Consider the following 13,862-nt stretch of genomic DNA (forward strand, 5'->3'; position numbering starts at 1 on the left):
TGGAATTCAGTTCCCGGTGAGACTCCAGCATTTGCCTCATGGAAGCCCAGGCCCCGAGACCTGGCAGCCAGTCCTCTGCTCCTTCTCAAACCTGGGAGAGTTACGACTACCATAGGGAAGCTCCTGGGAGGTTTTATTGCTTTCAGTATATTTTCCCTCCATTCCTCCCAAAGATTGCAGGGCTCACAATAAAATGTAGGTTATTCTCACAAAAAGCTGTAAATGCTCATTGGACAATAGAGAGGCAGTAGGTGACAGAGTTGTGGGAGCAGCAAACACTTTGCAAAGATGTTCCCTGAAAGTTCCCAATAATCACCAGAGAGTCAGGAACTAGTTCAGAAGCAGTGATTCTCAAACGGTGGCCTCACATGAGAGGATATGTGGTTAAAAAGGCAGTTTTCCTCACACGCACCCCCTCCCAGACCTGCTAAATCAGATTGCAGAGAGGAGAGGCAAGTTACCCTTAAGCTCACAAAGGTTTCAAACACTTTGCATGAGAGCATTGCAATGTATCTTCATTTTAGTGGGCGACTGCCAGCACCAATCTTTAGCCCCACTGGGAAATGGAGCAAATAACATCTCCACCTGGGACAGCTGACCAAAGGTCACCGCCAGTGGCCACCTTCTCCCGGGCTGAGTCTTCCAACCGCAGCCCATGAAGTGTGGACCGAGACAGCTTCTGATGGCCCCCACTCCCCACGCCCCACGGCCAGGCCCCAGGGAGGAGAGAGGCAGGAATGTAGCGGAAGACCCTTCCCCTCCGCCTGGGCACAGGGCCAATGCAGGCTCCAGGGGAAGCCGGCAGGAACCAGCCCTGGGTGTGGACGCTGCTCCTTCCGGGGTTGGTTTCTCACCGCGAGCGAAGGAGCATCTGGGCTTCTAAAATTCCAATCGTCACCCATCACTGCTCTAGTCATTCTTCAAGAACATTCATGAACTGTCAGGTACAGTTTCTCCCCAGTTCCCATGGATGTTAATACTTGTCATCGAAAAGAAGGGGGATGGGAAGAGGCAGTAGAGAAAAAGTACATGAGAAAGACAGAGTGGGTCCCTGAGACAAACACACAGTTTTCTGGAGAATCTCCTGATTAAATGATGCTTGTGTGGACAACTACAGACGTGGAGCCAGGCTAGCTAGGTTCAAATCCTGACTCTGCTATTTAAGGGCTGTGTGATCTTCACCAGGTTATTGGACCTCTCTGTGCCTGTGTTTTCTCATCAGTGAAATGTGGGAAATGGCAGTACCATACGCTGTCGTGAGAATTAAATAAGTTAGCATACATTGAGTGCTTAATAGTGTCTGGCACGGGGTGTTGAACACATCTTAGGCATTATTATTTTTGTTACCGTTATGATGTGAGATAACTAGAAAATAATAGTAGACAATGCAGATGGCAGAATGAGCTATGCCTCGGGTGAGGTTCATAGGTGCGTAGAGTTCATGGGAAAGAACACACCTCTGTGGGCAGGAGTTGTCTGGGGAGGCCTCAGAAAGGCAGGGCTCTTCTATTGACCCTTAAAGGGGGTTCGGATTGGAAAGAACATCCACAGGGAGATCCACCTGGAGGCAGGCGTGAGCTAAGAGACCTGTTTCAGATCAAGGTGTGGTTACCAGCTGTGGAGCTGGCATTGATCCCAACAGGAAAGCCCATCAATGTCAGTTCCTAAACCAGAAGCCACATGATGACCGGAGATGAGCTTTACAGAGATGCAACAGGAGGCCGTGTGCAGAAAGAGAGGCCCGTGGTCCATGGGAATGGTGCCCCAGAACAATGTGAAGCCCTGTCTCAGGATAGCATTTACTATGTCACCAAAACTAGTTTTGGTGCCATAGATTTATTAAGCATTTGGCAATCCCCTGATGCAGGCTATTTTTATCCCTATGTTATAGGTGAGTACTGAGGCCCAGAGAGGTGAAATAACTTGTCCAAGGTCACACAGCCATTTTATGGCCATGGCTCAGATTTGAAGTCACTGTCTGCAGAGTCCTTGTTTTTAACTATCATGCCTTGTGATATAATTAACATTTATTAAGAGCTTACTCACTATGTGCCACATTCTAGTTCACTTAATTCTCATAACAATTCTATAAGGTCAGTACCATTATTATTCTGTTTTATAGAAAAGAAAACCAAGTCTCAGGGAGGACAAATAAATTCCTCAAAGTCACAAATAAATTCCTCAAAGTCACATTCTAGTCAGTGGCATAGCTTTGTACCCAGGCAGGCTGACTCTGGAGCTGGCTCTCAGGGTCCCTGCCACAGAAAGCAACCATCGGGAGAAAAAGGAGCCAGGAAGGAGAGAATCACTTCTAAGCATGGACCATCTAAATGGCCCTAATGCTGCAGGAGTACTCCCATGGGGACAGGCGGAGTGCCAAGAAGAGGCCGTGAGACTTGTCAAAAAGGCCAAAGGAATGAGTCAGGGTTCCAGTCATGGGCAAGTAGCACAAGCTGAGGACACAGGATTTATACTTCTTGACAGGACTCACACTGCAGGAACTCTGAGAAACTCAGACACGGTGATGTCTTCCGTTCCTGGGTCTGGAGACTGGTCTATAGAAAGTGAATTCCCGGGTGACAATACAGAGCCGAGTCCATGTCATTTTCCCTGTTCACCCCGCACTCACTCACTGGGCACAAGGTGCTAACCTCGACTCTGCAGCCCTAAACCCAGCTCTGACATGTGGGGCATGGGAGCAGAACGCCGTAGTGGAAAGACGTCTTTACCACTAATTGACAGTTTTCTAAAATGTTCTTTCAGAATCTCCAGGAGCATGGACTAGCAGGGGAGGAGCCACTGAGGCAGAAACGAGCGGGTATGTAAACTCATTCTTGTCAACCACTTCTAGTGAGTCCATTAAATGATATTGGCTCTAACTTTTCAAAACAGTGTGATCTACAATTCAGTCTCAATATCTAAAAGTAGTTACAAAAAAACTCCATTCTCTACCAAATGGCATTAAAGGAAGCTTAGCACATTCCGATGCCCCTTTCCCCTCCCACCACCTGTGCCCATCTCCTCAGCTGCCCTCCACCCCAAAAGCCTGCTTCTCTACTCTCAACCCTGCAGCCTTTCCTTTTGCCTTAAAAAAAAAACCAAAAAACCAACCTCTTTGATTATCACTTATCACTTTATATTCTGTATAAGTACCGCACGCTAACTGATTGCGCCACTGGAGCTCCTATATTCTGGATCCACTTAACCACTAGACCAGTGATGGCGAACCTATGACATCACTGTTTCTCTCTCTGTCTCTGTCACCTCTGACACGAAAACTCATTTTTTTGGTTGATTTTTCTTTGTTAAATGGCATTTAAATATATAAAATAAATATCAAAATATAAGTCTTTGTTTTACTATGGTTGCAAATATCAAAAAATTTCTATATGTGACACGGCACCAGAGTTAAGTTAGGGTTTTTCAAAATGCTGACACGTCGAGCTCAAAAGGTTCGCCATCACTGCACTAGACTCAAGTCCTTCTCCTCTGTCTCCCACTCTAATTTTCCCACTAAATTTCAAAAGCTGGTCTGGAAAATAGAGAGCTCTGCCCCTTGCAGGGTTGAGGCAGTGAGAGCTGTAAACACCTCCATGTACAATGATCCTTGGGGCCCTGTCCCACGTGCAGGACCTGGGCGGGTGTCAGCATACATCTACAGGCTGGTTTTTCCTAGAACCAGATTCTCCTACTTTTCTCATAGGAACCTTTCAAAAGCATCATCCTGATGCTTTTATTTCCCTGCATAAAATTCTTCATGGGCTTCCAACTGCCTTGAAGATAAAATCCAACTACCTGCTTGAGTCCTACGGGATGGACCCTGCCTGCCTTTCCCACATGTTCTATTCCTGTTCCCTTTCACACAGCCAGTGCCCATCATCCCCCTTTGCTTGTCCAAGGGACTCTGACTTAAGTCTCAATTCACAGGGGTTCCTGCCATGTAAGGTCTTCCATCAAATCCCAGACAGGGTGGGGCTGCTTTCTGGGTTCCCATTTCCCTTGATACATTCCCATAGCACAACAGTGTCCCAATGCTTTGTCATGCTGCTTCCTGTTTGTCATTCCTAGTAGACGTGAGCGCCCCTGAACTCTTCCTCGCCATAGCCTGGCTCCTAGCCCAGTCTCTCAATAGGTGAGTGAACAAATGAAGCTAGAGTGCACGTCTCTGTATAGGTGCCCCTTTGTGAGTTCAGAGAATCTGTTCCTATTGTTGAGGCTGCTGGCGCACCAACTGTGTAGAAGGTAGAACTTCTTACGTCGAGCATTGTGATGGGATCATTTTCCAGACGTGCTGTGACTTGCTCTGCTCAGTCTTGTGGTCTGAAAGACTGGCTGGGCTGCCGAAGGGAGTAGGCTTGTCAGAGGTCAGGGTGGAGGTGTCTGTTAGAGCCCTCACAGCTCAGCAACCAGACCCCACTGCCGTGAAACTAGAATCTGACCACATTTTATCAAGCTCTCAAAGTCCTCATTGGAAGGTCATACCACTGAGAATTTTCTTTTCCTTCCCTTATTTTTCTTTTCTTTTTCCTTTTCCTTTCTCTTCTCTTTCTGCTTCTGTTTTAGCCTTGTTTCCTATCCCTATGGGATCCCCACTCCCCCTTTTTTCCTTCCTTGCTTGAAGTGGTCTGCAGCACAGAGGGCACTTTCTGTGCTTCAAAAGGAGTATCATTATGGCCCTAGCCGGTAGGCTCAGTGGATAGAGCATCGGGTCCCAGGTTCGATTCTGGGCAAGGGCACGTACCTTGGTTGCAGGCTTGATCCCTGGCCCTGCTTCAGGCGTGTGCAGGAGGCAACCAATGGATGTCTCTCTCACATCAATGTTTCTCTCTCTGTCTCTCCTCCTCCTTTCCACTCTCTCTACAAGTCAATGGAAAAATATCCTCAGGTGAGGATTAATGAAAAAAATTAAAATTAAAAAATAATAAAATAAAAAGAGCATCATTATGTCTACCCCCGCTTCCTGCCCCCTGTGACAGGCACAGGGCCACGGGTGCCCCATGCAGCACTTTGAAAGACTTTTCTTTTTAAAGTCAAACTATTGGAGGGTGAGTTCTAGCTCCAGGTTCCTGCCAGCTTCTTCTAGGTCTTGGCTGCCCGCTTCCCCAGGGACAGTGGGGGACCCACAGCTGTAAAAGTAACATCTTCCTGCACTTCCTGAGGCTGTTTGTGACCCATGGCAACAGCACGAGAGGTTAGCCCTTGGGGAGGAAACTTCTTCCACATCTAAGGGTTCGACATTCCACAATTTTTCCAGACGTGCTTTCATTAAAAACTCTCATGATGATGATAAATCACCATGAAAACCTCTTTTCCATTTATTACGTATGGTCCTCTGTGCTCTCACGCCTCCAGAGTCCTTTGGGATTTGTTAGTCACTCAACTCGCCATTCGCAGGAGATGGATTGGCCTCTGTACTTTTACTAAATGACTGAAATAAGAAATGGCCATGGAGCTCTCGCTGGTTTGACTCAGTGGATAGAACGTCAGCCCACAGACTGAAGGGTCTCATGTTCCATTCCTGGCCAAGGGCACGTACCTCGTTTGCAGGCTCACATCGATGTTTCTCTCTGTCACTCCCCCTCCTTCCACTCTCTCTAAAAATGAATGGGAAAAATATCCTTGGGTGAGGATTAACAGGAAGGAAGGAACGAAGGAACGAAGGAAGGAAGGGCCATGGAGAGGCCCAGGCACTATGCAACAGATACTTGAAACATGAGTTGCAGTCAAGAGCGTGACTATGAGAGGAAGGAATAGGAGGGTTACGTGCAGCACAGGCCACACGGAGGTGTCTGTTCTGCTTGGTGTGTGAAGTTAGCGAGCTGAAAGCACTGCGCTCTGATTCTCAGAGTGATATTCTCTTTCATGTTTACGCGCAGCACCCTTTCTGGAGCCTTAACACCAGAAAGGCTCAAACAGTGGTTCCAAGAGAAAGAGAATTCTCAAAAGAAATTTTCTTTTGAGACACTGGGCCAAGTCTTTAGAGCTTGGGATAGAATTGTCTTTAAAGATTGGATCAATACTCATATTTATTCTGAGAACACTGTGGACTTTTTCCTAACTCATTTTGCTCAGTTATATAACTTCTTGAGCCCTTGATATATATTTATATCACACACATATATATGTCACATCTATCACACAAAACCACATATATACATAGAAATAGATATGTATACCAAATAATGTATTACATACATAGTACTATATGTATCACATTTATCATGCACACATTTTATATATATATGCCTAATATGCTAAGTGTCTGACTGTTCGACCATTCAACCAGTTGCTATGATGCACACTGACCACCAGGGGACAGACTCTCTGACCAATAAGTTAGCTTGCTGCTGGGGTCAGCCGATTGGGACTGGGCGAGATGGGCCAGACACACCCTGGAGCCAACCTCCTGTGGTCCTTCCCTGGCCTCTAAAATATTTCTTCTAATTAATTTCCTTTCAATGTGCAAGAATTCATGCACTGGGCCTCTATTATATTATAGCATTGTGGAGGGGAATAAACAATATTGTGTACATATTATTTTTAAAAATGTCAATTGGGTTATCTGGGGGTTTATTTGTTTCTGTTTGTTTTAATACTTTATTTGCTAAAAACAAAGTCAACTAATTTATTTATAAAAACAATACTGTATTAGAAAGAGCCTGGAATAGGCCTGGTTCAGAGAAGTTCCCATGTAACCACTAGAGTCAGGATGGATGCCATCACACAGGAGTCAGCATTTTAGGAAAACTGTTGTAAGACTCTGCTGGGAAGAGAAGTCTGCACAGAAGCCCCAGAGGCCTGAGCAGGAATGAGTGCACATCTGCCTGTAAAGCAGAGAGAAATAAGAAGGGGTCGAAGAATTGTGTCCTGATGACACCAGGAAGTAGATTCTATCTAGACTGAGAGGCTGGCAGAGAGGAGGGACTGATGGAAGCCATCTGAAGGGAGAGCCAGCCAGATGGTTTGGCTTCATGAACTGGATGAGGAGGTTGCCCGGGAGACCAGCGAGGAGGCTCAGCAGTGCGGACCGTCATTGGCTCCGGCCCCTGGGGTGAGACAGGAAAGGAGCAAAGGGAGCCCTGGTGAATGGCATTTTGAGAAGTGGACGAAAGGGACCTGGAGACAGATCCGATGTGGGGGTGAAGGGGAGGGATGGTCCAGGTGAACTTCCAGGAGCACAAAGCTGGGTGCCTGGGGGATGTGGAGGCCACAGGTAGAAACGGGAGTGGGAATGAACATCTTATTTTGGAGGTTTGTCAACAAACTTGAAATTTAGTCTTAAGGGTAATCTTCATAGGGGACTGAAAGTCGAAGCTACTGGTGAGAAGTCACACAAATATGTCCCCTATGTCGATTTAGGAAATTGTCCACACCAGGTTTCTTCCAAGTTTGACTGGGAATGTACCTTCAGCCCTGGACTGAAGAGTCCTCATTGGTTTTAATTCAGCTTCAAAAGGAAAGATCGGTAGGAGACAACATTTCAAAAAAAGAGATCCAGGATGTCCTAACCCTGTGCGGGAGGTGCTTACCTTTACACCTATTCAGTGGGAGCGAGGCTCCTACCTCGCTGGGTTGCTGGCCGCCTGTGCCTTTCTGCAGCCCTGGCAGCCCGGGTGTGCGGGCCCTTTTGATCTGGGTCCAGGAGATGCTATACATTTTCCAGGTTGAGAAACAGATTTGAGGGTTTTCATGGCTTTAATCTTTCCTGTGATAATAGGTGGCATGCAGTGCTCCGAGCAGGCCCTGGTGGTGGCAGAGCAAGATGAAAGGCTGGATGCTCTCAGCCTGGTGTTTGAGTTTGGTTTCAGAATTGACTTTTAATACCTGGAGTGCTTTTTCTTTCAATCTCTGATTAGTGTTGTTTGTTTGTTTGTTTGTTTGTTTAACACTCTCCAAGCTGAGACCTAATGGAAATAGCAACTTTTGCTTAAATTACCAGCAGACATTGGCAAAGAATAGAATCATTGATTTTTTTTTAATTCTTACCCAAGGATGTTTTACTGATTTTAGAGAGAGGGGAAAGAAGAGAGAGAGAGAGAGAGAGAGAGAGAGAGAAACATCGATGTGAAAGAGAAACATTGGTCAGTTGCCTCCCGTATGCACCCCCACTGGGTATCAAACCCAAAACCTAGATATGTGCCCTGACTGGGAATTGAACCAGCAACCTTTCAGTACATGGGATGACACTCCAACCAACCGAGCCACACCACCAGGGCTCATTACATTTTTAAAAATCAGTATTATTGTTTCGATCTGCTGTTTCAGAATGGTTACAATATGCCAGACAATTTGCTAGGGATCTGCATTCGGTATCCAACTCCTTAACAACAACTCTGCAGAGATAATATTGCTCCTACTTTGCAGATGAGCAAAGTGTGGCTCACAAAGGTTAATGCCTGCCCAGGTAAGAAGACATTCCACCCAGCTCTCTCTGGCTCAAAGTCCATGCTCAGAGTTAAGAGTCGTAGTTCTCAACCTATGTTTCTGGCCTGTAAGATTCCATACCATGATTCTTGGTGCCCCTTTGTAGAGCAAGGAGCAGTGGGACCACTGTTTTCCCTGCACTCAGAAAAGAACTTTATATGGGGCTGACTTTTTTTTTTTTTTTTTTTTTACCCATGCCAGCCGTACACATTTATTATTATTCATGCATGGTCAAAAGACTTACAAGGCCCATTATTATCGGTATAACCATACACATGAAATATCACGTAGTGACATGGAGTGAAAACAACAGCTTTATACATATTTAAAAATACAGACACATACACACATTCTCTTTCAAGTGTTCACCATACACTGCTACACAAGCAGGAGGCATGGAGCTGCAGGAGTTACAATATACTTGACATGTGGAAATGTCTCAAGCATAAAAACCACACTTAAGTTGCAAAAATAAAGTTTCTTTCTTCAAACATTTTGATCTGGGTTCAAGCAAAGCACCAATGATTTTCATAGATTAGAGGAATGAACAATGCATTTCATCCCCACCCCTTAAAAAAAAAGTCTACAGCAGATCTGTTTCATCCTTTGAAGATGATTAGTCAGTAGAATGGATTCTTTTGCCCCAGACTGCACAACCCAGTGTTTTACGACACAGTGCTTCTCCCTCTCCTTCATCCACACCTGCCAGGTAAGCCAGAGCCAGGGGTTCTGGTGGTTGACCCCTATGAGAACAAACCTTTCTAAAATCTAAAGGGAGAACTTTGACTATGATGCTGCCAAATTGCTACCTACTAGAACATGCCAAGAAAATAGAAAAACCAGCAGAAAAACAGCCATCTCTTAATATGTACCTGCTACAGAACTATGGGGGAGAAACAAGAGAGCCAAACCCAGTGATAAAGATGCACTGTCCTCTTTGCTCAGGAGAAAGCCACACCCAACCTCATGTCTCCTGGGTGAAGTTAGCAGCCTTCATTCTTTTGCAGGTGGGAGATTAATTTATGGATCTAATTTGGCTCTGACTTTTGAGGAGCCATAATTCCTATTAGAGTTGCCGGGCAAAAGTAGTATTGTTTGCTTTAACAGCTGTGATTAAGACCGAACTGCTTGTCTCAGTTTGTGGACAACTTTCCAGAAAGGTCTCTTTAAGATAAGTGCCGTGTGGTGGGCAGTGATTTATGGGGAAGGAGAGGGGAAATCCTGGCTGGTTTGTGCCTTCTGGGCCTGCAGATAGGCCTCCATCTGTGACACGGGTGACACCTGGAATGTGCTACCTTCCACGGGGGCATCGGTGAGTCAGAAAAATTCAGACAAACAACACCAGGGCACAGGAGCCGAGAAAAAGAAAACACATTAAACTGTCTGGAATCAGATGGCCCAGGGGCAGCAGGCGAGTGTGGAAGCCTCTTAACACACCCACAGAGGGGTGGGGGAACAGCCCTGCATCCCCCCTGGTACCTTGTAGCTGAGGCAGGACAGAAGAATCACTTTCCTGCAAGTCCTCAGGTTTGGGACAGGAGAGGAGGCAGAGATTGGCATTTCTATTCAAACTGTAGGCCTGTCTGAGGCTGTGAGCAGAATATGCCCTGTGTCCCCAGCACCAAGCACAGTCCCTGGGAGGTAGCCACTCAATATATAGTAACGTTACTTATAAATCAACTAGAGGCCCGGTGCATGGATTCATGCACATTGAAAATAAGTTAATTAGAAGAAATATTTTAGAGGCTGTGGAGAGACCATGGGAGGTTGGCTCTAGGGTGTGTCCGGCCTGTCTTGCCCAGTCCCAATTGGCCGAACCCCAGCAGCAAGCTAACCTACCAGTAGGAGTGTTTGCCCCCTGGTGGTCAGTTCGCATCATATCGACTGGTCAAATGGTCAGACACTTAGCATATTAGGCTTTTGTATATATAGCTAAACCAAGGAACAAACCAACTGAGCAAGGGTCAGTGTCAAAATCCACAAATGCCAATAGTGGTAGGTCATTGTGTCTTTCTTCACCGTGGATTTCTAAGACATTTATTATGCTGACGCAAATGGAGCAAAGTTTTAGCTAATTCTTCCATTTATCATTAATAATTTTGCCTTTGAGTTTAATGTTATTTCAAAACATACTTTGGGAATTGCACATTTCCCAAAGACACATTTAACAATAATACCTCATATTTTTATGGTCCTTTAAGATTTACAAAGTGGGCACTTTCATTATCATCTCCTGTTTGAGTCATGGCAGAATATAGTTAAAATAAAATGGACTTTGGAGTCAGAAAAACATAGCTTCAAATCCCAGTTCTAAAATTTGCTGTCCATATGGTTTCAGTTTTGTCATCTGCAAAATGGGGGTTTGCATACTGTTCTCATGGCCCTCGAACCCAGCAGGTAATGGATAAATGGCAGCTGCTGTTATTATTGTTACTATCATTATGATCACCTGGGATCTATTCGGTATCCCTGAAGAAAGAGGTGAGCAAGTATCAGTTCTCTTAAAGCAAAAGAGGAAAAATAAGAGTAAGCAGATATGCTTGGAGACTGCACGATTGTTCCCCCAAAGGAGCACCAGCAGATGGTGTTGAAAACAAAATCCCACGCTAAAGCCAAGAACAAACTTATGGGTTCATATTGGTTCTCCAAGATCACCTTCTCAGCTTCCTCATTTGGATTCAAATGTTAGATCCCAAACCTGCTTGATCACCAGAAGCACCTGTGGGAATTGGGAAAAATTCACATTTCTGTTCCTCTCCCATCAAGACTCTACTTTGGCTCACGTAGGCGGAAGCTCCAACATATCTGTGTGTGTAGAATTCCCTAGGTGGGTGTAATCATCAGTCAAGTGTGGGCGACACTGGAATAGGGGATTCCCAATGGCAAGCCCGAAGCCTTCTGAGTTACTAAGGTATTTATTTATTTATTTTTTTAGCCTGTTTGGAAGAACTGACCATTTTAAAGGAGAAGATGTTTCCTTTTCTATTAGAGATTCTCATACTTACCAGTTTTTGATCAGGGAGAAGTGATGCTCGGGCCAAGGGTTACTCTGAAACTCCTTTAGAAGTTAGTGAACATAAAAGGTGGATAAGGGACAGAGGGCCTTAGAGGCTGGTGCTCTTATTAGTAGTTGCACAGATCCCATAGACTGGGACTCGCTAGAGGCACAGGAACTTTCCTCTTAGCATTTTAAGTTTTTGGCTCAGCTCCCAGGGAGATCTCAGAGGAAGAACTCACTGCCTTGGTTTCAGTGGGGAGTGATGACATCCATGAATCACCACGTGCTTTCCAGGCCCATGCTTGTTCTGCAATTAAGTCTGCAAAGAACACAGAGCGGTGGGCTCATGGGTGGGAGGTAGACAGGGCCCTCAGACAGACATTAATATTATGCTGAGATCAGACCCTGGGATGCAACAATGCAGGTGATGAAGTGGGGGGTATGGGATTGTTATAGACCTCATTCATCTCAAAAGCAGCTCCCGTCCAGGAAATCCTGTTTACATTCATGGGAGGAGAGTCGACTGACCACAGCAAAGAGGATCCTGGAGCTAGGAATCCTCTGGAGGGTATAAATATTACTGCACTACTTTTCAGGAAAAAGAATGTGCTCTAAGGCAGACCTTGTAAATATGCAGCCACCCTACCCTCCTTGCAAATGTTCCCAGGGGCAAGATACTGTGTCTAGTTCAGATCACATAAATCAAGATAAGCAGTTCCCCGGACCACCACCCCAAAGCTTGCTTTCATCGCAAAACCATTTGAGAATCAGAAAAAAAGAAAACCAGGAAATTTGAGGCAACAGCATAGTATCATGACAGACTGAGATTTGGTTTTAAAAGTCACATGTTCTGCAGGAAATATATTTTTAAAAGGAGAAAATACACCTTAAAGTGCATTCTTTTTTGTTGTTGTTTTAATCTTCACCCGAGGATATGTATTCCACTGCTTTTCAGAGAGAGTGAGTGGAAGGGAAGGAGGGAGGAGGAGAGAGAAACATCAATGTGGTTGCCTCCGGCACACCTCCCAACTTAGGAGTGAACCAACAACCCAGGAATGTGTCCTTGACTGGAATTCAACCCAAGACCCTTCGTTATGTGGGCAAATGCTCTAACCAGTGAGCAGCACCAGCCAGGGCAAAGTGCATTCTTAATTTTAAGAAAATCTGCATTTCTACAGTTTGTGTTAATTATATTAAGTTGAATGATGCCAAAAATGAAATAATTCTCAACAAGGTTGAGGACTTAAACCAACATGCTAAGACAAACACGGTTTGCAACTGTAAGTGAACAAACATTACAGTTTTCTACCATAAACATCTATCAACTGGAATTTCCCATAGTAAACTTACTCTACTTTAGTGTTTCACATAAATAATCCTTGGAAACATTGAAAGCAAATCTTGCAATTTTATGGAAGACATTCTTTGCCCTTTTAGAAAATAGACTTAGAATTTTTCATTGTATGGTGAAATATGCATCATAGGTCCAGATTTAACTTAAATGTTAGGGTAATCGCTTTGTAGGTATTTACTTATCTTTTTCTTACTTGAATGACAAAATAAAATGGACCACAATTTGCCTTCTCAATGTATCTGTAGAAAATTTTCTTAATTTTTGAAGGTTGTTCATTAGCTTCTAACCTAGTCTATGGCTTCTGCTCCAGTTATATATTTCAGCCAAGAATGAGCCAAGGATTCTGACAGTGACATAGAGGTGAGGGATATGTCACAACTCAGAGTCACAGATTAAACTTATTATGTGGTGACTCCAGGCCAGATGGAGTGAGTAAGGCCATGAGAAATGAAACAGTTCCTGTCCTTGAGGAGCTTACGTTAGTGAGCCAGACATGATGTCATATAGGAAACTATGAAAGAATAGATATAGATATAGATATAGATATAGATATAGATATAGATATAGAGATACACATATACTGTCTGCCCTGCCTGCAGTGGGCATGTATGTAGTGGAGGCCAGATGCATCTAGAATGATAGCCAGTCAACCAGCCAGAAGACAATTTAGAAAAACAATGAAGAACTGAAGATCTCTTTCATTTTTCTTTCCAACTTGCCAACTTTGCTTTTGTGGAACACCTGTCATATTCTGAAACACAGAGTAAAAACCGAAAGCCACGCCAGGCTAGGAGCAAAGGGAATTAACGAGATGACTTTCCCCAGAGGTCTCAAGTTTGCGTAGTCCAGCTCTCAAAATACATGCATGTCAATTCAATGGTGTTTGAAACATATTGAGTCATCTGGTGAGTCAGGACATGTATTGGCATTTACTCTCAAGACTGTTGCCAAAGCCTGCGTGCTAGGTCTCTCTGCTTCTATTCTTGTCCCATCACAGTCCATTCTCCACACGGAGGTCCTTGGCCTTGGACACGAAGAAGGGTGTGGGAACGGAGAAGAAGGACAAGTCCTGAGCTTAGCCTGTGA

The 13,862-nt window shown here is 44.7% G+C and overlaps 1 protein-coding gene across 4 annotated transcripts in view; it reads left to right on the plus strand.

The window, feature by feature from the left end:
* The window catches only part of ADGRF5 (adhesion G protein-coupled receptor F5), a 103,310-nt gene that overhangs the window by 49,714 nt on the left and 39,734 nt on the right, over positions 1–13,862 (plus strand). For all 4 annotated transcript variants that reach the window (XM_070418454.1, XM_070418455.1, XM_070418453.1 and 1 more), the window contains exon 3: positions 2,764–2,818. In XM_070418454.1, the coding sequence (XP_070274555.1) occupies positions 2,764–2,818 (55 nt within the window). The remainder of the gene's footprint in view (positions 1–2,763; positions 2,819–13,862) is intronic.

Source organism: Myotis yumanensis, unplaced genomic scaffold (assembly GCF_028538775.1).
Source record: "Myotis yumanensis isolate MYYU_CA2020_CCGP unplaced genomic scaffold, mMyoYum1.0.hap1 SCAF_6, whole genome shotgun sequence".
NCBI classification, from domain to species: Eukaryota; Metazoa; Chordata; class Mammalia; order Chiroptera; family Vespertilionidae; genus Myotis; species Myotis yumanensis.